A 24,848-nucleotide genomic window follows, 5' to 3' on the forward strand; every position below is an offset into this window, starting at 1 on the left:
AATTTCTGTAGTCAGTCCTGTTTAATAATGAATGGGATTGCTAGCTCACATTAAATATACTGTAAAAAGTGACTTTCAGGCTTACTACATAATATGTTGTCACATTTGAAGTAAATGGGGTGGTTGTTCTCTGTAATAGCCAAGTTCAGTAGTAAATGTTTGCAGGTTGGGCTCTAAGATATGGAAATAAGCACACTGAGCCTCTGAAGTATAGGTATGGCAAGTTAACATAGCTAGTGAAGCCATGGGCTTGCAAATGATACCAGTTACAGAAGGAGGTGAAGGAGACTGTGGCACCAAAGAGATGGCGTTTCTATGTCAGCTCGTTGATGTAAGTAGCTGTGAGCCTGAGACATATTCCCAGAAGATAATGTAACACATCCCTGCATGTGGCAGTTACAAAATAGGATTATGTTTCCAAGAGGTAGATGCAATACTAAAAGGGTAATAATTATCCTCTAGGAGAGGTACGTACTAAATTTGTGATTTCATCACAACATTTGGGAATGTTGAACTTAAGTGGTAGTGAATGAGCAAACCCAAGGAGATGAGATAGAGCTGGCCTGGCTGAAAGTCATCCTACAATAGCTGCTGTGCCATCTCTATACCCAACTGCCTTTGGCAAACTCCAGAGCATTAAAAGACTTCATGATGCAGGCAGGTAGCCACTGTCTTGCCATGCACACCTCCATCTGAAAAAAACAACCACAATGACTGAAAGATGCCCCTCCAATTTGTTTCTGAATTACTTTGCTGCCTGACACATTTTGTTGGTATCTCTTCTTTCTACAGCTCTGTCTCTCAGAGTCTGTTTCTCTCTGCTCTTGCAGCTGGTCAGTGACAAATTATTTTGTTGATAAATTTTAAAGTGTGGTTAAAAAAAGAGATCATTGCATGGTTTTATCTTTTTTAATGTGTTTTTTAAAAAGCATCTTTTAAGCATGCCTTCTGAAAAATCATACTTTATAATTCTCCAAGTCTCCTTAATAGAAACACACAACATCTTGAAGTAACAAAGTTCATTAGTGAACTTTCTGAGACCACCACAGAAAAACAGTGGAATAGAAAAGATAGGATGAAGTCTGAGGTTATGATGACATTAACATATATAAGTCAAATACAAGCCTTGGAATGCTTTAGGCAGAAGGTGCCTGATGAAAACTTAAAGCCGGCTCTGAACAAGTGGGCTCAGGTAGATGAGGGCATGTGTGTTTCCCAAGTAAATGATCTAGACAAAATAACTTGAGGGGAGAGTTAGAAGGTTGTGTGAGAAAACTAAATAGAGAATCAGAAAGGTGAAACAGTTGTCTTGTATGTATCAGTTACTTGGTGCTCCTTAGCATGAATTGTAATGGTTTTTGTGGTTACCTATCAGACCTGTTACTCCTAAAGCTACCACTAAATACTTTTGTAGAAGGATTATATTCCCTGTAAATATCACACAAGAAGATAGAAAGAAACTGATTTGCTGACATATAGTTGCTGTTGTTTCATTGGGGTTTATTTTTTAAAGACCAGGACACTAGAGACAAGATGTTAAAAATAAGTGATATGTATAAGGAACTGAGTCTTTAACTACCACAGACAAAAACAAATTATCCCTGGGGATACAAATCATGCCATGTGAAATGAATGAAAACATCTTTAAAAACCTGCAGATGCTATATAATTCAATTAATAATAGCACATCAGTCAGTTTCTCAGTCATTTTAACTTAGGATGTTTAAAATATATTCTTCCTATAACAGGAAACCTCTCATTTATGGAATTTTGAAAGGAGAAATCCCTCCTTCCTATTTTATCCATAGATGTTAATGTTTACAGAACCAGTCTCAGTGACTGTCAAACTGAACAGCGATTTCAAGAAATACAAGCTGAATAGACCAGAATAAAATTAGGATTGTTTCATATAAATAAATTCAGACTACAGATAAACAGAATACTCATCAATTAATATATATAAAGAAGAAATCTAAAGTGCTAGTGGCAAGCCAGACTTCACTCAGCAGCTTGGGATGAGTAACAGTGACGGTGTCGATACAACACTTGACTACTTTGATCTGCTCTCCCTTCAGGTCTCCTCCTGTTTCTCCCCTCACCATCCGGTGTTGATATGAATCCCAAATAAATTCTTTAAGACAGGAATGGTGCCTTTTTCCTTAAGAGCCCAGCATAAGCACTGCAGATCGCTAGCTGCAGCTTCTATGGTATCGCTAATAGCAAATAATATTGTGTAGCTGTCGGTTCTGATCAAAACATTCATTTCAGTGTGACTTATTCTCGTTATCAGATGTTTCTGCATATGCTTATGGAGGCTCAAGATCAATGTATCTGCTGTAGAAATCTGTTTCTTTCTTTCAAAAAGGAATTCAGATTGAATTAATTGTTCTGGGAATGAAAAGGGGTTTTTTTTCTCCTTGGCATAATAGTTTTCATGATAGTTATTCTTATCTCTGAGAGATATATCAGCTAACAGTAGAGTATCTGCTATTATTAGCATCAAGTAACCAGATACTTCCTGAGTTGCCATGTAATTGGGAACAAAAATGCACAATTTTAAATTCCACTATAATATTTAATTATATTACTTGATCAGGAACTCTTTTCACGTAACGTTTATCTCCCTCTTCAAATGGAAAACCTCAGGCATTTTGGATGAAAGGACACATCTGCCACTTTAAAGATGCTGGTGGTCCTTTTTTATATTGGTGAACACTTTGAAAATCAGGACTCTATTTCTTTTCAGGAGTTTTTGAGCAAGTATGTCACCTCAGAAATAGGATACCAAAGCCAATATTTGGTTATATAATTACGAGAGATCTTTTTCTGTTTACAAATGTACAAACAGTTTTCACAGGATGGATAAATTGAGCCTGCCTTATCTGTTCTTATCAGAGTGAGCTATTAAGCAGCTTTTTAAAATAATTTATATTCACTTAATTTGACATTTTATGCTGGGACCTAAGCATTTCCTTGGATTTTTTGGAGGGTGATTTTTATTGCTTGCCTCTCCCCTCAGGCAAATCTGGATGGGAGCTGCTGCATTATTCATTGGCGAGGCTGACATGACTCTGACCCTTATCAGGTACTACTCAACAGGTCAACAGGTACAATACTCGGCTCCCTCAGATGTTTGCATATATTCATTTCTGTTGTTTAAATCTGGATTACAGGGTCAGAATTTGAAATATATAAAAAATACTGGAAAGAGTTCCTATTTGCAAAATAAAAAAGACCCCTTATGGTTTGAGAGCAAGTAGGCACTTCTCACAGAAGCAAAGAGGGAAATCTTCCTTCCTCTCTGAGTAGCCCATGGGCCACCTCCCCTCCTCTCAAGAGACTACTGAGCCTTCACGTCAGGTTACAGTCCCGCTTTTCTCATTGAAGCTTAATTAATGATGATTATATAACCCTCCCAAATGGCAAATCAAATCTCTCGTATTTGATTTAGCACAGGCAGTGACTCATGCAGTCACTTCGTGCTCTGCTGTTTCGCTAGTCGGCCGCTCTCGCTTGGGCACAGCTAATTCGAGTGGGGTTTGCTCGTGTGCAGGCGGCTCATGTCACATCCCTGGTGCAGATGCAGCTGCAGAAATGTCCTTGCAGTAGAGGTTACAGAGCACAGATTCCCACATACCATCTCCAGGACCAGCCCAAGTGTGGACCCTCCTGCTAACCCTACCCATGCAGCTTCTCTAGCCCCCAGCTATAGCTGAACCCAGGAGCTCGAGGGATCTTCTGAAAGACTGAACACATGCCATGAGCTATGTGAACCTTCCTGAGCAATTTCTAGGGTCTGTAGATGCATATCTGACTGCCCCTTCTGGGATGGGGGAAGATACCAGTGACTGCTTCTCTGGGAGTGTAGCATGGGTTTGATGTAGCTTTTGCATGATCTGCCTCCCTGACAGCAATCTTGGTGACAGGTGGCCTTGGTAGATATCATGTATTTGTTCTCCTTCAACAGAAAAAAAATACTTTAGCATGTCAGTACAATGTCCTTTAAAGCCCCAGAGCTTCCACTGAAGTTAGGGACAGCAACTAAGCCCCTAACTGGCTTTGTAAGCCTCAGTCTTTCAAATGAATCCATTCAAACTCATCCCTTTATGATGTTCTCAGCTGTAAGGCATAATGTGATTATCAGAGAAGGTATATGGGAGGAAGGAGTGGGACAAAGTCACCGGGACCTCAGCACAAATGGCCCCCTTCCCCTAAGCACCACCATTATATGAGCATTGAGCAAGGTTAAGTGAGGAGGAAAGATTCATTAAGACTATCACTCCCACCACCCTATGTCAATGACAATGGAATAGTTAAGTATTCCGAGGGGATCCTGATGGGATTCAGCCTGTTCCAGGATAAAAGGGCCTCCTCATGCACAAGGGGCTCTGGTGTCCCTGTGACAGGAACACCCAAGGCAGGGCAGACTCAGAGTCTGCTGAGCAAACCATTGGAAACAAAGGTAGGATTTGGCATTGGGCGACTCAAACGGAACAGCAGAGATTTGTATTTAGAGAAGAACATCCTGTATCAGTCTCTCATGTGTAAAAACATGCTTGCACTTCCACTGCTGTGAAAAGCTACAGGGAAAAGCATTCTTGAATATATTCATAAGGAATGTCTCCTGCTAATTGAGCTTAATTTGCAATTTCTGTCTTTCTCTCCCAGCTATCTCTTTTCTTATCTTTAGCTTAGCCTTCTTCCTCCACAAACATCTCCAAAAAGCAGGATTTAAGGGCAGCTGATGCTACACAGGTAGGATGAGCACTGCCCTGTGAGTGATAACATCTGTCCCTCACCACCCCTCCCACTGCTGGCTTGCTTGCTTGTTTGGCCTTTCACGTGGAAGGGGAGCTGTCTGGGGAACAGGTACGCATTTAATGGAGGGAGGAAGAGAGCAATTGCTGGCAGGTCAGGTGACAGCTCTGGAGTGCATGGGCTGGGAGGGTGGTGCTGGACAATGGGGTGTCCTGGGATGTGGGAGCCAAGCAGAGGTGGGTACTCAGCCTGCCGCTGCACTTGTCAGATGCTTGAAGGTGCTACAAGGCCCTGTACCAAAGCACAGCTGCTTGCCCCCAGGGCAAGCTGCCCAAAGGGTTGTTGTCTTCACAGGATGTTCACTTGAGCTGATGTCTCCCATGCCTTGCTCAGGGTGTAGCTGGCTGACAAAAGAAGCCTGTTGGAGCTGATGACAGCCACTTTGGAGATTTGCACCTTCCTCTGTCTGCTCACTCTGCCTTTGTCCCAAGGTTATCAGCTCCCCAGCAAGCAGAGTTTACCGCTGCTGCATCAGGAGTCCAGTGCACTTACTGCTACCTTTGCTGGGGGGTGGCTTTGTGAGGAGCCCAGCTGGTGGGTGGGGAGGGCTGTGGGGATGACTCCTGTCCAAAGCAGTGCACAGCAAGTACTTCCATGAGGCTCTGAACCAATAGGGGGAAACTGAAGTCAGGATGGACAAGGTGCCATTCTGTGATGAGGACAGGGGAAAGGTTCGGGAAGCATCATCTCGCAAAGTAAGGGCAAGAGCCATCCCCTCCCAGTCGACTGGAGGGTCAGACTGCAGCAGAGACACGAAGAAAGTGGAAGATTTAGAAAAAGGTGGCACAAAAGAAAAACAAAATAGGAAAACTGAAGCAGAAAGCACATGTCTTATTTGAAAGCTATAAGCTGGGGTCTTTGGAAAGTGATTTGGTGTCTTCTGAAATCAATATGTTCCCATTTAGTTTACACACATTAAGCTAGGGAAGGTATCTGTAATGTAAGTTTTATCTTTCTTCTGAGAAACAGTCACTGATACAATTTCTGGGATATAAAATCCTAACAGGTAAGAGGGCAATATTAAGGTCAAGCCAAAATAAAAGGCTGCAAATCCTTGAAGAAAATGGATCAGAAATTCCCCCGGTAGAAATGTATCCTTATGAGTCAGCACCTGAAATCTGGTTTCTGCTCTAGAAAGCAGAACAGCTTGGTGTGTGCGTCTGTCAGGCAGCCGCATTTTGCTTCATTCAAACTAGATTTTTTCATATACACAAATAAAGCCTCAAATCAGATGACACCAAACAAGAAATACATATCTCCATCCTGCACATAGGTTTCTATTCTAGTCATGTGGAGCAAGAGCAGAAAGTTAAATGGGGACAGGGACATTTTTTTTCGCAGCGTGGCATGCAGTTTTTGGAAAGCACGGTGGGGAATTTTTTGCTGAGGATGACCTATTTGGAAGAATACCAGCAACTTTGGAAATGCCACTCTGGAGTTCAATCAGGCAAGTAACTAAAGCAAACTTGGGCAGGCAGGAGAAGGGAAAGTAATAAAAGAGTATTTCATTTCTGACACTAATGGCCTTGCAGCAATCTGTTAGGGAGCAGGCGAGGTGGAAATCTGCTCCTCATCCCTTTAAAGATGGTTTCCCTAGACTGACTGTGGTGCATTAGTGACTATGCTGTGTTTCTTTCCAGTCTTTTTTGGTTGGGTGTTTTTTTTGAGTATTGAGTTCTGCAGTGCTAGAGAGGAATATAAAATGGCAGCCAGAGAGAGAGGCATGTGGAAATGTTCTCAGCTACACCAATGCTAGCGGCAGGGGACCCCTCACTGCAGCGAGGGGTGGTGGGTGCAGCCACTCAATTAAGTGGGATTGCTGCAACATTTTGCGGAGAAGAATGAGAGAGTATTTGGCAGACTATCAGTTCTGGCACAGAATTCGTGTTTAATGTAAGGTAGCAGACAAGGTAGCAAGCTTATTATTTAGCTAATAGGTGCAGTCTTAGCACACAGTATTAGTGAGCACAAACAAACCCTCCTCTGAACCTGTCATTGTTTGCAAACTTACCACAGTCCAGGATCACTGCTAATAAGTGAAGAGCAGTAACAAAAGCAACTAACACAATCTCATTCTTCATAGGTACTTGTCCAGCATTTGCAAATCAGCTGCAAGATCCACGTGAAGCAAACTTTACCCCACAATGTTAAAAATAGTCCTTTCAGTCAAAAGCCTGTCTTATTTAATGGAGCAATAGTTATATTTTATTTTACACAGCTAAAGTAACATTTATACAACAATTAAAGCTTACCATTGCTGTAAGACCGAAAATTTCCTACAAATTTTATGTATTCATATGTTGGAAATTCCTTTGGGTTCAAACTTCCTCTCAGAAGATGACAATAAAACTCTAGTTCATTGTCAGCTGGATTGTTAAAAGAAGAAGAAGAAGAAATAAATATACTATGTAAGCTAAACACAACCAACGGTGTCTTCCAACCCCAATCTTGCAACTGGCAGTACAAGAGCAGCTTGTTACCACTCAGGAGTCCTGTACATCTATGTGCAGGACTGCAGGACCAGAGCTTCTGTGAGGAAGCGCCTTGCAGGGTTGCAGGGTGTTCAGTGCTGTGCACAGCTCTGCCTGCAGCTCAGGGACAGCCTTTGAGACTGACTCGCCCTTCTCTTACACTACCTTCATCACAGGACTGCCACTACCTCAGCATCAGTGTAAGTGAAGGAGAGAAACGGATCCTTCACTTATAGGTCTGTTGTTTTTTTTCTGTTTAGGTTTTTCACCACTCACAGCTGTTCTACATCTTGTATTGGAAAACTATGCCTAATTATCTCAAAATATCTGTTAAATTAACATTGGCATATTAGCCATCAGCTGCAGTTTTGCATATACAGTAGATTAAGCAGCTGTACATCTTATATCATTGTATGTTTTCTGGTTTCCTACATCTTACCCCCTAGAGCAAATAAGGGTGAGGCAAGTAAAAGTGTTCTTAAGGAAAAAGAAATTCGGTTTGAAAAAGGATGACATTTAAGGATACTTTTCAACTATAAGGCAAATCAAAGGTACTGCAACACGAGCGTATCTCTGAACAGCATCTGACTTGAACAGGCTGAAATATCAATTAAGATGTGACTTGTCTCAGGCAAACCCTCAGTTTCCATCAGCTAACCTATTTTCCTTAGCTGTCTCAAAAGATACGATATTTAATAATTAACATAACTGCAAGTAGTCTTAGCCTAGTAAAATACAAGCAATGAGTTTCATTTAAAAATAGAACCAAAGGGTCATTCCAGGTGGCAAGATCTTTTTAAAAGGCTACAAACCTAAATTTTATATTGCACATCACATTAAAAAAACTCTTTCTGAGAGAAAATTTTATTCTGCCCATGCTGTTTTGTTTACTGGGGAAGATAAAATAAAACTTACTTTTTAGGTAATCTGGTGAGGCCGAGTCCGTCATAAGCATACAAGAAGATAACATCTTATAAATTTCTGAATGTTCTTGTTCTGGGAGGAAATTTAACAAATTCTGATCCAAGACATCACACTGCAAAGAAAAAGAACCTTTGAGAAAAGCAGAAGTGTCATGACGAGCAACGGTAGCAGAGATGCACAGCAGTCTGGATTTTAAGCCTGTGGCAGCTGACGGGAATTCTCCCACTCATTTCCAGGAACTCCTGACAAAGCCTAAAACATGGAGGGAAACTGCTGGGCAAACTGAGCATCTGCTTCTCCATGGGTCAGGTCTCAGCTTAATCCTCAGTGGTGCTCCTCTAACATTTCACAGAGATGATCAGACAATTAAATGATGAGATCTGGGAATAAGCTGGAAAATGGGTGCTTGCTTCCTCATACTGCTTGCCAGCTCCATGAACAGGCCTGTTGTGGATCACTGGAGCTTGCCCTCTCCCTGTCAGGCTCCAGCTAGCCAGAACAGTGAGGCTGGGAGTCATCCTGAGCCACTGGCCCCGAGATCTGGGTTAGTCTTGGATCCAGCTCCTCCCTGGGGGGAGTCCCCTCAGCTCCTTGGAAGTGCCCTTCGGGTGGCAGCCATTGCTCCCCCTTTCCTGCTTCCTGGCAGATGGGAGCAGGGAGAATGGGACTCCCCAGGCTGGCTGTGGTTTTGCAGCAGCAGTACTTAGTCTCCAAGGTGAGGAACTTTACAGTGCCACTGGCACAAGCCTTTTGGCCAGCCTGTCCAGCCCCACAATCAGCTGGCATGAACCCAAAATCCCTCTGAAATCTAGGTACTGTGATTTGGGGATGGAAAGAGGAGGTGCAAAAGGCCATGACTGGCCCAAGGTGAGGAAGACAAAGAGTCTGTCACAGGGTTGCAAAGAGGAAGGTCTCACTGTTTTTAGCATGGTGACTAAGCTAATACTAGAAGAGCATATCTGAAAGGAAGTCCTGAGACCAAAGGCATTGATTTCCATCCATCCTGCCTGAGACTAGCTTGGGCTGAGCTGGCACACTGACACAGCTTTATGTGTTGTCAGAGCAGCTGCTATCAGACTGTATAGGCATGTTGAAAATGTGTTAGCCCTGTATGAGACTGGCAAGTTACTAATCATCATCATTTATTTATGTATTTACATGAGATTGAGCTTTGGTTTCCCTCTGCTTTCTACCCATGCCTGCTGTTCTATGTGGAATTCTTGTTTAGAGAAATGCATATAGTGTACTCTGAAAATCAGAATACTACACTTTATATACTTAAGATCTTATAATATATCACTTTAGATTATTCAGTTATAATCTTTATTTATTACATGTGCTTCTTACTTGAATATTCCTTTTATGAATACTACTTTGTGAGGAAAGAGCACCTGATGGGAAATTGCGGTGGTGAGTCCTGTTCAAGGCTTATGGTACAATCTCAGAAAAGTAATTATTTCCTTCCCATTCCCTTTCTACCTGTAAATGGTAGATAATGATACTTGCCCATCAGTTTTACGTAAGTCTCATGGAGGTTAATTAATCTCGCATTCACTCAGCAGTAACTGCAGGAGGACTAGATGTGAGCTGTCATTGCTCCTCAGGCTCATTATTGCTTCTTCAGTGACCTGAGGATGTACCACCTTTTGTCTCCACACTGTGATGAAGCTCTGATTCAAAACCTATTATCAGTTCTGGGTGTCATTTCTGTTTAAGGTGCTAGCTGTGGAGCCCTGCGACTCCACCTGCGGCTGAAGCTGCAAGAGGCTTTTGTTCTACACACCTCTCAGAGCGACCTCCTGCCCTGAGCACCAGCTTTTCCATGATTTGAAAGTCCTGGCATTTATATTTTTTACTGCCATCACAGACAGTATCCAGAGTTTAATGTTTTTTGCATCTTTGCTGTTAGGAAATACCATTTTTTTTTTTTAATGAGTTTGAAAAAAATGGTAAAGTACCTACTTCTTACTATGTTTCACAACTCTTTCCTCCTGCAGAGGGTAGGCACCCCTTGTAAAGCAGCACACAGAATTTCTGGATCTTGTAGGTACCAAAGCTTCAACAATGTTCTTGAATCAATATACCAAACAAGAATATGTTGACAGGTCAAATAGAGAGAAGGAAGCAAAGAGAGAAGAACACAAATATTCCGTGGTCTCACTGGAGCTGTAGAAAATGCCAGGCAAGCTATTCAGAGCTAATTCTACACCAGAACCAAAGGGCAGACAACTGGTGCCATGGCAGAAAGGTGACGAGGGAGATGGACAGAATTTCATCACCACAGACAAAAACAATGTATCAGTTGGAGTGGAACAGTTTGCAGCTTTGTCTAATTGTTCTAATTATTCTGCAGCGGGCAGTTCTGCCCTGCTGGCTGACATAACCACAAAGCATTGTTGAATGAGACAGGCAAAGCAGATAAAAAAAAAAAATTACAGTGATTGTGGGTATAGTGGTTAGATGAGCTACGTTAATGTGTATTTATGCTTCTAAGCTCGGAAACTACTCTGCACCTTGGAACCTGTGGATTCCACTAACAGAAACTTCTGAGTGTTTATTTACTCCAGATAGCTATGGTGGGAGAAGAAACCACAGCTTTTGCATACATAGATGTTGGTCCATTCCAAAACCAATGCAAAGTAAATTCACCTCTTCAATCATTTGATGTATAATGTAAATATCTCTGCAATTTCAACAAAAACAATTGTACTCCCAAATGGAGCTCCTTCACCTTTTCATTGTTTTTTTGGAGGAGTGAGGAGGAAATACGATGAGTTTTTTCCTGCTGCAAGGAAAAAGAAAGCAGAGGAACTGAACAACATGGTCACTACAGGAATGGAAAGGTGCAAAGCTGCAATTGAAACAAACTTCTTTCCCATCAACCCAAAAACTCAAGATAGTTCTGCTCTCATGTGCTGGGATTTGTCCCCTGTATCAACCTGTATATCTTGGACTGATGCCCACTGCTACCCTGTAACAGCAATGTGGCATGCAAAGCTTTTGTGCACTACAAGGTGCTGCGTCCCGGATATTTCCATGATGCTTAAGTGCCCAACATACCAGAGCAGCAGCCTAAGTTTCACCAAGGAGCCCTTGGGGAGAAAGACCCTTCCCAGGAGAAGCTCAGCCCTTCCAGGGACCTCCTGCCTTTGTACAACCACCTCTCCACCAACCCTCAAGGAGCCTCTCACATGAGCAAGCACTGAGTGCAGACCTGTTGGCTACTGGACTAAAGTTGGGTGAGATGGACACTAGTCTCCCAATCCATGAACAAGCACAATACTTTCTGCCCAAATCTGCAGACCAGGAATGTCTGTGAGAAAGCTGCATCTCCTTCTGTAGGTGGGAAACAGGATCTTTGCTGCCTGTATTTAGATGTTTCATTCAGCAAAGCAGGCAAGAAGGGACAGGGAGTACCCTCCTCCAGAGACTGCTTAGTCTTAGAGTTGTAGCATACCATCTGACTGGCAAGTGCTATGAGTTGTGAACAGATTTCCAGGAGTTTGCTTCAACTATAGTCAGTCTCACCATGTGAGCTAAACTTCTCTTTACGTCAACAGACCGGAGGAGTAGCCTCTAGAAATGGTAATAACAAACCATTTAGAATTACAAAAGAGGAAGTTTATGTTTGAAAATGCTCAATGGAACTTAGGGAAGCTGTATTAAAGAGAATTGGTTATATTTGTTCTCAGCACCAGAGTCTTTCATGATTTTAATGACAGAAAATACATCAGATTTCTTGATAGGAGCCCTCAGAGAGCCCTGCTCTGAGTTCTGCCTGTTTTTGCTTTCTTTTCAGTGCTCAAAGCAGAAGATTTGCAGAGCTTTGCATTTATTTATTTATCATTCCCTGCAGTCATAGAGGAGACAGAATTGGTATTTTGTCCCTCAAACAGTGACTGAATTTACCTTACAAATAGATCTTGGAGATAAACAGAATAAACCCCATCAATTTTACAGATAGTGCTCTGATCAGTTTTAAAACTTAAAAAGACACGGAAAGGGTGGCATGTAACTAAAATGCCCAGATGAGGCCCTGTCCACAGCTGTAACAATTTGATAACCATTTGCAGGTAGAAGTCTTTGATACTTGCTTAGCTGAGTTCTCTGGGATGCACTCAGTCACTCTATGAGCATAGGCTGGTGGGACAGTTGTTTACCCTTATCACTCCATCAGCTCTGAGAAGGTCTATGGGAACTCCTGATTCCCCTCCAGCCCTGGCAGGTTAGTCTTTGACTGGGGATGCTATGTGCTGCTTCTGTGTGAATAAAAAATAACGCTCATCTTTGTCTTCATTTTGGGCTGGGTACTGTGAAAGATTGTCACACAAGGCAAGTTGTCACGCAAGGCATGACTTTGTGAGGAAAAAATGATTTAGTCTCTGATGATCCAACTCGGGAATTACAAACACAAATCCATCCATGTTCTGCCAGGCCTCAAGGTTTTAAGTGCAGGGTCTGAAATATGTCTTCCTGTAGAGCAATAGTCTCCTGCAGCTGGTGTACCATCTCCGCTAAGAATCAATATTTGGAAGGGACAGCAATGAGATCCCCAAACCTCGAAAGACAAGGAAATTCCATGGAAATCAGTAAGTGTATGAAGACCCAACAGCCTGCATGCAGGACAAGACGCGCTCTGCCTTTGAAGTGAAGGCGAATGTCAGAAACCAGTCAACTACTGGTTTCCTCAACTGTTGAGGATTAGAGAGAACTGAAACAGATAGATTCAGTTCAATCTGTTGTTGCATAGCAATATTCTTGCATTAACCAGGAGCTGCCACCTTTCATCAAGTTCCTTTCGTCTCAGAAGAAAATAATTTTTGTTCCTATTACAGCAAGGTAGGGTGTGTGAAATACATTTGTCTGGGTCGAAAACATAACACTTATTTGGTGAAAAAGTAAATGCGAGAAAAATAATTGTAATTTTCCTAAGAACATGGCGGGGGGGGTGGAACAATAATGATTTGGCAGCTATCTTTTTCTCCTGGGCATGTATTTATTACAGACCAAGTTACTAAAAATGAGCGAGAGGATTAATCCTTAATTATTGTGCCATTTCTTCTAGAGCAGCCTTAGCAACAGGAGCAGGGTTCAAAGCAGTCCCTCTCCCCTGCTCCTCCAGCCCAAGCCAGCACATGCAGGAGTATCTCTCACAGCAAGATAAAACAAGCTGTATGTGCCAAACCCCAGCACCTCCCTTGGGAAAGCATAGCTCAGCCTTGGGGACAGCTCAGCAGCAGCCCCTGGCTAACTCAGAATTCAATGGGGTTTTTGTCCTCTACCTCCCTGGGCGCAGAGTAAGGCCCTTAACAAGCTCCTTGCCGGGCTGCCAGCAGCACTGGTGCTATTCTCTGCTAGCTTAGCAATCAGAGATGGAGAAGATCAGCCAGGTCACTTTGTCCCTCCCCTGGCCAGAGTATTCCCGTGGAGCTTTCTCTATTCAAGCCGAAGTGCCTCATAGCAACAAAAACCTGAAGGGTATGAATCAGCCAGAGAGAGAACAGAGCTGATCAACAGCAGCAACCAGCAGAATGCAGGGACAAAACCCCTCACTAGTTTTTCAGGAAAACACCTACCCCCACCACCCTTTTACATCTGTTTCTAAAAACACAGGGCTCGATCCTATGGTGTGTAGTAGAAAAGCCAATGCCAAAATTACTCACTGGTAAATGCCCTAGGAGAGGTGTGATGCTGTCAGACACGTAGATGATGCTTCCACCTGTGGTTACTGCTATAATGAAGCCATCTAATGCCTAGGGAAAGCAGACAAGTGGGGAGTGCTTTAGTAGGAGCAAGTGGTGTAAACAGGACATGTCATTGAGTGTTGATCAAAACAGTTTGACTTCAGCACCATATTGTTATCTAGCTGTAGGAACGCTATCTGAAGTCACAGAACGGTAATTCTCTGATTTTCCAGTCTGATTTAACTTTTACAACACTCTTTGTAGTCTAGTAAAACCTACTATTGAAGCAACAAAGGGCTCCCAGGAACATTTCATGTCTCAGTTTTTAAATTAATCACACATTTTAATAATGCAAAATGACTAAGACGGGATCCCTTGGAAGTTATTAAAATGAACATTTGAGCTCTGTGTAAATATCAAAGGACGATGAAAGGATGCAGTCCTATCTCAAAATGGTACTTCTCTGCAAACCCCATAAATCTCAGTTTGTATTAATGTAACGTTGTATATTACTGGGCTTTCATGTGAGTAAAAGCAATGCAAATGATCAAGTAATCCTTAGCCTGAGTTTTGATTGAGTGATTTATTTTAAAGGTCATGGTATTAGATTACTCATTCCAAGAGAATTCACTGTTCTGCAGAGTTTCTTCCTCAATTTGGTCCCACCTTGCAGTAAGACCCTTTGCTCCTAGGACTGAAGGCAAAAGTCAGCCTTTTCCCCATCCTCTCTGCACAGGAGCAATTTCACCTTCAAAAGGAGTTTCTCCTTTAGTCTGAGCTGAAAGTTTTGAGCTAAATGTTGTTCAAAGTTAAATCTAGGTAGATTTCCGCCAGATCTAAAGCAACCTACTTTGAACAGGACTCCCCAGAAAATTAAGTGCTCAGAGACTATGTTAAAACCTTTCCATTGTAACTAAGGAGTCACTGGTGAAGCTCCCAATGCTTTCAAGTGGAGCAGGACTGGAGCCTTTCTGTCAGTTCACTGGTGATCCAGAGTTAGTGTTGCCTACAGTATTTGAGCAGCACGGGCACTGGAAGCACAACTGAATCTAAGCAGAGCAGAACAGAGTTCCACTATACTGCTGAGGCAATACTTGTTCTGGAGACAAGTGTACTGCAAACAGCTTGATCAGGGATGCCTTGGAGTTACAAAACCTAGGCCCTGCAAACCTAGGCATGCCTCCAAGCCGGACTAGCCATTGATCCTGTGAGCCTGCAGCACATCCTCCCCCCCTACTGACTTCAATAAAGGAAAGAATTCTGAGAACACTGGAAAATGCTAATTGTTTTGCAAAAAAAAAAAAAAAAGAGGAAAAAAAAAAGGAAAACACAAAGCCTTGAATAAAGACACAAACATATGTTCCTTTTTCCAAAGAATGCTGAGCACCCACAACTATTTAATTCAATGGGAATCTGCTGGTGCTACAATCCTTTGAAAAACAGGTCAATAACTTATACCCCAGTAGAAAAGCCTGTGTTTAGCATCTCTGAAAACCCTCCAGCTGCTATAGTTAGTTTGATTTTGTTAATCTAAGTGCAGAGTGTTTTTCTTTAGTGTAGTACATTCAAGCTGTTTTCTAAAAAAGCATGATAGCTGTTAACCCTAGAAGAGAACAGTGGTTTTAGAAGGCAGCTGGATTGTGCCTGTTACTATGGTGAAGGTTGTTGTTTTTTTTAAAAAAACCGAGTCTTTATTTCATATCCAATGCAAATTACACAAAGTGACTCACATCAGAATTTTGTGGTAAAATCAAGTTAATGTATGCATACATGATTCTATTTTTTTAATACCAAACTGGTCCTTTCAACATTAAGAGGGCATATCCTCCTTCAAAGATCTCACTACTGCAACAGTTTTAGATGGACAAACAGAGCCTAATGCCTACTTTTATGTAATTTGATGACAGCCTTTTCAATGAGCTAAGAAAAGGCCATTTTCAGGGAAAGCTAATGTATTACCGCAGTCAATTATGCTCTGATTCTTTTAATCAGTGCTTGAAAAAACCCTTCCCGTCTTTTAACAACAGAATGTGAAAAACTTTGAGCAGTCTTGTCCAAATGTTAATAAAATGAGATTAGTAGAAAGGTAAAAAAGCGGAGAATGATGAACAGCTGGCTCTACAGGATATCCCAATACCCAGTGATTTGTTGAAGGGCATGGAAAATCACAGTAGTAAGAAGGTGATTTATAAGCTGGGAAACTAAAAGCAATTGTTGTAATCTAAAATTGTGTGGCATACAAGTAGAATCAACAAAGACCCGGCCAGTCAAGCCAATTTATTGCTATCTGAGGGAAATATTTCAGGGCAGACTGAAGGAGTTATATACGTTAAGTTCCTGCACATTGAGATGGGAATGGCAGCAAAGAATCTCATTATGCTGGACCAGGAGGGTCTCAACACAACAAACTGTAGTGGCTGAGGGACTGCCAGCCCCTGGGAGAAAACAATGTGCCCTGGCTTTGTGCCACCCCTTGGTGGGTCAAGCAGCTCCTCAGCATCCCTCCCTACCTGCTGCCAGAACCTGGCATTCACATCATTTGTGGTGGTAGAAGTAGTTTATTCTCAAAGGACACTGCAGGGCCATGCCACTTCCAAGTGTTTTGTACAGGAAAAGATCCCTGCTAAAGAAGGTTTTGCAGATCATTTGCATTTCATCTTGAACCCACATAAATGCCATTGAGTCACCTCCCTTCAAATCCCAGCTAGCGTTAAAAGCACCTATGGTATAATTTAAAGGTAATTTTAGAGCCATCATCGCAATATTACCCCTCTCCCTGTTAGAAGAAAAAGTTTGATAAGGACCTTGAAAATCATTAGAATGGAAGTATTAACTATACCAACCCAAAAGGAGCTGTCAGGTTTTGTTTGTTTTATTTGTACAGCACCTAGCACTAGAGGGACATAACACTCTTGCTTTTTAGGCGCTAGCCTTGCATAAATATTAGGTAATAATAACACCTTCCAAGAACAGGAGAAAAACTGCCACCTGCTCTTTTCCTCAACTCTATTCGTAAAAATCAAATGTAACCTGTGATTTGAATCTCTCCCCTGGATTGCATTTCATGGGAGTCCCTGTGCAGCTTTGCAGACTGCAGTGGCACAGTGCAAATGCACCTGTGAGAGTGAAAAGCAACACGTAGGGGCTCTAATCCCGTGTCCCAGTGACAGTCCTGCTTGATGGTCAAATACAGCAGTACCTGAAACCTCTTTTGGAACTGCAGATAACTTTTTATTCTAGGCAAAGGGGCATTTCCATAACTGCTAGACACAACTGAGAAAGGTATATGTGCATGTTCACCTCCAACATCAGCTGAGTGAATTCTTCATTGCTGAGAAATGAAGGCTTCCAATCCTGCTGAATTTCAGAAATCTCCGTCTGTGCTGAGACTTCTAGACAAATAAAACATTTCAGTCTTTTAAAATAAAAGAAGCTTGTATCTTGGAAGACTATAAATGGGCTGCTACGAAAGGATAGGAATCATCTTTGTATTAAAAAAAATATAGTTTTCAAGCATGGGTTTTGCATACAGAGGCAATAACAACTATGTTTACTAGGCCCGATTCTGAAATGTTTTTCTCATTTTCTACTCTGCTCAATGTAAACTGACTTTGCTGGGAACCTGTATTCATATAGCCATTGGCCTCAAGGAGCATTACTTGGGTATTGATCAAAAGATAAAACCACTTTGCTTGAAATTAAATGTATGCAAGGATTAGCACATGTCAAATTGATATTTACAATTTACAGCTTCAAAATTAGAGTGCCAGAGAGTTCAGTCTACAGCTTCTGTGTCAGATAGGGAACAGCAGTAAAACTCCTTCAGAGCAACCCCCGAGAGTTATGACTCCAAACAACAGAGCTATTACTCTTTTCTCCAAAATGTGAATGAAATGTTGAGTATTTGCACTGGCTCTGCTGCCCCCATTCTCTTCCATGCCTACCACAAACCCCATAGTGCAGGACAGCTCAGGAGCGGGAATGGAGCACCAGCATCCCATCCCATCTCATCTCCTTGGAGGGGAGGGTTTCCTGTGCTGTCAGTCCATAAGACAGCACAGGTATTTTGTTCTGCTGTTGGCCAGTCCTGACTCCTCAGCAGCAGCCTGAGGATGCTCACTCCCCAAGGGCTTTTCTCGGAGGGGTGCAGGCTGACTGGGGTAAAAAGTTGCAGCTTCACACTAAAACTGGGGACCAGTTGGATGCACTGTGCTGAGCCCTTTCCTTAAAAAAGCAGCCACTCACACTAGTTCTACCTGAATCAGAGAGGTTATGTGGGACAGAGCTGATTATTTAGAGAGACTTGATCTGGTTTTGTTCATTACTCGCTCCGCTTGTCTGAGAGTCCTCTCTCATTCAGCTCTAGTAGTGAGGGGATGCTGAGCGCAGCCTGTCTTCTCCTTTTGGCACTGTCTGCTAATTAATCCTATTGATTAACACTTCCAGAGCATGTCATCCTCAATGCTCCCTATCTGGAGCACAGAGTGCAAACTGGCTAGAGAAATGCAAGTGGCCAAATGATATTAAAGACAGTAAATTTATACCAGTGCCTGTGCATACTGTTGCCTAGAAAGAAACCAAAGCCTCCTTTCAGGCTCTATTAGTGGAGTTGCAGATGTCTGCTTCTACCAGCTTGTTCGATTCACTTTCTGCACAGCTAGGGGCTGTCACTGACAGCATGGTGGCTCTCCACATACACCATGGTCTTACACAGAGGTTGCAAAACCAGACTAAAGAAAAAGAGAGAGATCAGCCCATCACATTTTTATTACATAGTCTCAGCATATATGATACTTTCAGCAGATCCATAGCTTGGAAAAGCTGATATACACAAAACGGTGACTGTCAGAAGAATTACTTGAGCTTTGGAAGATTCTGTGGATTATCAAGGCAATTGTTTATGAAGGAAAAATCTGAAGATTGACCTGCTCCTCCTCTGTTATGACTAAAATCTTGGTTTAGCCTACTAAATGAAAGAGAAATACAATTGAATAAACCAGATCCAAAGTACACTGAAGATAATCAACTTTTTAAAGTGCTGATGCTTTGTATTATATTGTGTGACTACTAATCTAGTTTAAAAATAGATAACATTTGCTTTTTTTAGCAAGTGCACAAAATCCAGCCACAGTTTGACCCAATTGCTGTGGAAGGATTTGTGACTGTCAGCTTTCTTTTACCTAGTTGTTCTTCCAGAAATGGAGTTCCTTTTGGAGTAAATTATTTGGGCTATAAGCTACACTTGTCTACACTTATTCAAATCTCATATGATTTTTCTTTGCTTGACTTTATAGTTGAGTGTATTCACATCCTCTTTTACTCTGCCTTGGGCAGCTAAAAAAAAAATAAAAAGAGATATGTTATTACTGTCATTTTTTAATAGGTATATGCAATTATTAAAATTTGAGATGTCCTAGTCGTGCCCTCCTGTATGAAATCATCTCTGTGGCAAAAATTCATTTAAGGAGAAACTGCGCTCTAAGGACAGAACCACTACAATTATTTCCTCGGTAAGTTTGACATTTGTGACTCCATTATGTTGGGAATCTTGATATAAGCGTTTTTATGGTCTTTTCTGTTTCACCCAGAGCTCTCCAGGGAGCAAGGGCAGGAAGTGCTGGATGAGCGAAGGCTAGCCCGGTGATGTGGTGTATCAGCTCATGAGAGCCCTTTCTGCTTTCCCTGTGGTCACCTGCTGAAGCCTCCTTCTCACAGGGATGGAGCAAAAGAGACATCTTTTCAACCAGTATTCTGATTTGTAAGGGGGAAGCATTTCAGTTTTCTGCTGCTGGTGGATGTCCACACATTAGGGAGACCACAGTCCGCATTCCTCTGACCAACTGGAAACTAGATCAACCAGACTAGGTCAGCAGGGACAGAAATCTCCTCTGCTCACTGTAAGGAGACATTTCTAAGGGTCTTAGGACTGCTGTGGGCAGTTTAAAAAATGAACTCCTGGCTTTCTGAAGATAAACTTTACTATTGCAACTACATGCTGTGCAAATGTGACGTAGCTTCTGTTGATGGAAACTAGGAGAAGCACATCAGCTGTTTGTGGATGCAAATCACTGAATCTAACTTCAAAAATTGGGGCCTTTTCTGGTCTGAGTTTATTGCTCACTGTGGAAAATTTCATCCTACACAGTCCACTGAGGAGCAGGGGGGCTGAACAGATTGCTTCTCTGCATTTTTCTGCAGAGAAGCTGGGGTGAATGCTTCGCTCTTATGCTCAGAATGTTGCAAATTTCCAGGAAAGGAATCTTCCTTCCGGCCCCAAATATCTCTTGTTCAAAGCAACTCTCCTCTTCACATGTGCTGCAGGGCACTGCTGCCCTCCTCCCCTCAGTTCTTGCCATTCATCCACTTCTCTAGCAGGCTGAGAGTCATCTTCAACTAAAGAGGAGCCAAGGAGATGTATCTGGGCAGCACAGTGCCTGCAAATGATCTTTTTTGATGAGATAGAAAAAAAATACCTTATGTTGGCACTTTTAGGCCCCTTGAGCTATTCTGATAATCACTGAAGGAAACAGGATGCTGTAGTAACCGTCTGGCAAGTGTATGAAGAGCTGCAGTAAATCTTACCATTGTGTTTCTGCAGAAAGCCAATGACTTTTTCCAGCACAGTAGTTTTGTCCATTTTACGAGTGTTGCCTGGAAGCATGGAGCTGAGCTCTTTGATGAGAACATTGAACTGATCGCGCCTCTTCTTCTCAGACTTGTTACGTGAAGCCCTGTAGACAGAGAAAATAAAAAGAAGAAAGGATGAGCAAATCAAGAAGAAAAATCACAACGTACCTACTCTTTGCAAAGTATACACATAGAAATTAGCTTGGTGTGCGCCTCATCATGTGAAGATTGATTGTGGCCTCCAGTAAAACTGGAGAGACGAGTAGAAGGCAACTGTTCCCACCTCTTGCTCTTGTCTTTGAGCCCCCTTTAGAGCCCCGTGGGGCGATGGAGGCTCTGTTCAGCACTCTGTGCTGCCTCTGAACACCAGCTGAGCCTATCAGGTTGGCATGAAGCCTATAGGTGAAGGATCTCTGTCTGTCTCCTAGGCATGCATAGGATTTTGAAAGTTCACACAACCTCTGAAGAGGTGCTCAGGGCAAGAAGAAATAGGAATACTGTGACAATAGTAATAGTGTCCATAAAGAAGAAGAGTGTGTCGTGGTGCCCTGAGCCTTTAGGAGTCAAACGGGGATTCTAAAGCTTTCTTTGGCACTCCCTTCTGTTTAGCTTGCAGATTCCTCAGAGAGAGCCTACTTCTGCTCCTGTGTTTGAAGAGCTCACGTGAAGAAAGGACCTGTTTTCAAGTAGGGTATTTTGGCACCATCATAATCATAATTAAGGCTGTTAATATTTTCAGCATGTCATTTTTTTTTTAATTATATGTCAACCTATACACAAGCAAGCCTCTCCTGAATTGTCTCCTTGAATATGACAATCAATCATTCTACTTGGAAGGTATAATCCAGACTTCTGTAGCCATGTGAAATCAGAAACAAATACAGCTTAGGAGGTTTGTTTGTTTTTTCTGAAAAGTCCTCAAGCAGACAAGATTTGCCTTGTTAATTACGTAAAGATCTAAAAATCTGGTTACAAGTAGACAGGAAAGAGAAGCCAAGAGGCTGGTTCTCAGTCTGAGATTCTTAGTCTCAGCTAACTCCGCTGTACTTTGTAAGCAACTCTGGATGCATACCGCTGAAAACCAGAGCAAAATTTAGCCCAGCATCTACATTCCCTCCAAGGACCAGGATGGCAATAAAGATTTTCAGCAGAGAAATCACTGCAGAGGCTTCTGGGTGTTACTACTGACAGAGGGGTAATTTTTGTTTGTCTTGCTCTCAACCCTGAACACACTTGGAGATACACTGGATAGAAGCCAACACTTGATTATTTTACAGCTTTGAACACAAGAGATTGGGTGGATACTGCCTGACTGATTTCAGCCTGTTCTTATTACTGCGCAAAAGGCTGTCAGAACAAGATGTGAAAAGCTCCAGCCTTATCCTATTTCTGTGCAGTTCAAGGGGATGTTAAGAACATCAACATTTTGCTCCCTCATAATTCAATCCTTGGTTCATTTTAAACTCAAAGGGTCTTAATTGCCCTGAAAAGAAAATAAAACACCAACTGTCCATAGGGAAAGCAATGCTTTTCCCCCCTAAAAATAAAGATGCCTTGACAGAACTATCAAGTATTTCTTTTTATCATTTGACATTTTACTCACAAAGGAAATATTAAAACCCACTCATCTAGTGGAAATAACTCTACAAAGACTTGAAATGATGATCACAGAAAAATCTCAAAAAGAAAAAAAAGGAGACACTCTCCCATTAGGTTATCTAAACTATCCCTGTAAAATTGTAAATGCTTTGTTCAGTCCAGTTGTAAATGTCTTAAATAAAGCAGTTTTCAACACTTCCCTTGGAAGCTTATTTCCTAGCCTTGCTTACTTCACTGCTAGAGCAGGTAATTTACAGTAAGGCAAAATAGTTTCTGTTTAAATTCCATACTATTCGACCCAGTTCTCCTCTCTCCTTACTACTCCAAAAAAACCCTCAGCATATCCAAGGGGAAGAAGGAGACACAGTGTGAATAAAAATTGTATTTTTAGTAAATCCAGCTAAAGGCAATACAGGACAGCCTGAATTCAGAATGATCAAAATCAGCAATTTAAAATGTGTTTTAAACATCCATTTTCATTCTCTTATACATTTACTGCCTGTTGTCTTAAAGAGAGACTGATACTTGCTGACTTGTAGCTACTACATCTTGTTGATTTACAATGAAGTGGCACTTTACACTAAATTTCTTATTTCTTTTTGCTGTCCATGCATCAAAACAAGTAACTATACCACACACCTTCTTTCAGATTCTTAGAAGTACTTTTTATTGGAGTGGAAAATGGCAGGTGATAGTCCTTTCTTATTATGCACACACTTATGGTTCATCTCAAGCTGTTTTTTGTCTGCAATTTGGAATTCGATTGAATTGTAAAAAAAAAGGTTTTAAAGTAATTTATTATTAAAGCAAGCTAAATTAAAGGCAGATAGAAGAAAAAATGCACAAAGCCTGCTTTTTGTTTAAAATTAATAAATCTATGAAACAAAGTAAGCCTTGTCTGGCACCGAAGAATTGAAAATGAAATGACGGTTTCTGATCACCGGAAGATCAGAAGACCTCAAAGAAGATTTCGACGCTCCCAAGTGCAGTAACATCATATCCATATTTCAGTCCTCAGGTCTTTGGAGTGAAGCAGTGCCTTAGGCAGTCAGAGGATGAAGACTGGGGCTCAAAATAACCAGTGTCCTGAGGGAAAAGCTTTACATTTTGACCAAATACTACATACTTGGTGCAGAGGTGGAAGCGCAGATATCTTCCCTTAGGAGAGGATGAATCTGCTTCTCATGTCTGTGTGTGCCTAATAAACTTCAGCAGAGAGTAAATGATGTGTGTATGTGTCTCTAACTTGAGAAACCCATGTCCTGGCTTGGCACCATGCCCAAAGAGGTAGATCTAGATATTTCCAGTCTCACCTACTTTTAACACTGAAAATTAAAGAATTGAAGATTTTTCTTGGCTTTCTTACTCCCTCTTATACTTCTCAGCACTGAGGGACTTGGTCCTTAAATCAAAGAGAAAAAAGCCAAAGAAAATCTTTCCACTGCAGCACAGGACAGATAGGAGTCCTCAGTTTTCAAGACACAAAAGCAAAATGTTCAGCTAACGGCTTCTCCCAAGTTTGACTCTCTTTAAAGCTTTGTAAGAAAACCTGTAGCATTTAAATGACTCTGAATGGGTAATTTAATAACTACTAATATTGTAGTAACTGGACTTTCTGAAGCCTCTCACCGTTTCAAATTTCATTTCAAATTTAGATTTTTTTTCTAAAAACCAAAACATACTTAAATCACAATTGGAAGAAGCAATTTCCATTTTTCCTCTTTAAAATTATCTTTTTTTAAATACACCTTGATAGAGGCCTGCCCCAGGACAAGACAAAAATTTCCTCCAGGAATGGCATGAAAACTATACCATATGGTGATGACAATCGCCAATAGCGAGGATATGTGTTATCCTATTTTTGTCCTCTATGCATTCATTTCATGCAGGTTTTTTTTAACAATTAGCACACAAATACTTTGAAGGTAATGAAATCATAAGCATGTGATACAGTGATGTAAGGTGGGCTCCCTTCTCCTGTTCCCCCATTCACAGAATAGTAGGAGTTGGAAGGGACTTTTAATGGTCATCCAGTCCAGCTCCATGCTGAAGCAGGTTCACCTTGATCAAGTCACTCAGGAGCATAACCTGGTGGGTTTTGAAAACCTCCAGAGCAGGAGATTTCACAACCTCCCTGGGCAGCCTGTGCCAGGGCTCCCTCCTCCTCACAGGAAAGAAGTTTCACCTCATGTTCGAGTGGAACATCCTGTGTCCTAGGTCGTGCCTGTTACCCTTTGTCCTGTCACTGGGCACTACAGAGAAAAGACTCCTCTTTTAAGTACCTATAACACTGATGAGGTCCCCCCTCAGTCTTCTTCTCTCCAGGCTAAACAGCCCTAAGTCTTGCAGCCTTTCCTCATAAGAGAGATGCTCCAGTCCCATAATAGTCTTGGTAGCCTTCTACTGGACTCTCTCTAGAAGTTATCACACACAGAAGTTACCACACACAGATTCTTAAGGGTTGGAAGGGACCTCAAAAGACCATCTAGTCCAACTCCCCGGCCAGAGCATGATCACCTAGAGTAGGTCACACAGAAACTCATCCAGGTGGGTTTTGAATGTCTTCAGAGAAGGAGACTCCACAACCCATCTGGGCAGCCTGTTCTGGTGCTGTCACCCCCACAGTGAAGAAGTTTTTCATTATGTTTCTTTGGAACATCTTATGTTCCAGCTTGTACCTGTTGTCCCTTGTCCTATCATGGGACATCACTGAGAAGAGCCTGGC

At 41.8% G+C, this 24,848-nt stretch overlaps 1 protein-coding gene across 1 annotated transcript in view; it reads right to left on the reverse strand.

The window, feature by feature from the left end:
• NPAS2 (neuronal PAS domain protein 2) overlaps window positions 1-24,848 on the reverse strand; it is a 57,042-nt gene that overhangs the window by 29,008 nt on the left and 3,186 nt on the right. The window contains exons 2-6 of the mRNA XM_061988492.1: window positions 20,480-20,628; window positions 17,198-17,289; window positions 13,877-13,966; window positions 8,205-8,325; window positions 7,071-7,184 (exon numbers count right to left, since the gene is read on the reverse strand). Coding sequence (XP_061844476.1) covers window positions 7,071-7,184; window positions 8,205-8,325; window positions 13,877-13,966; window positions 17,198-17,289; window positions 20,480-20,628 — 566 coding nt within the window. The remainder of the gene's footprint in view (window positions 1-7,070; window positions 7,185-8,204; window positions 8,326-13,876; window positions 13,967-17,197; window positions 17,290-20,479; window positions 20,629-24,848) is intronic.

This window comes from Colius striatus, chromosome 1, assembly GCF_028858725.1.
Source record: "Colius striatus isolate bColStr4 chromosome 1, bColStr4.1.hap1, whole genome shotgun sequence".
Taxonomy (NCBI): Eukaryota; Metazoa; Chordata; class Aves; order Coliiformes; family Coliidae; genus Colius; species Colius striatus.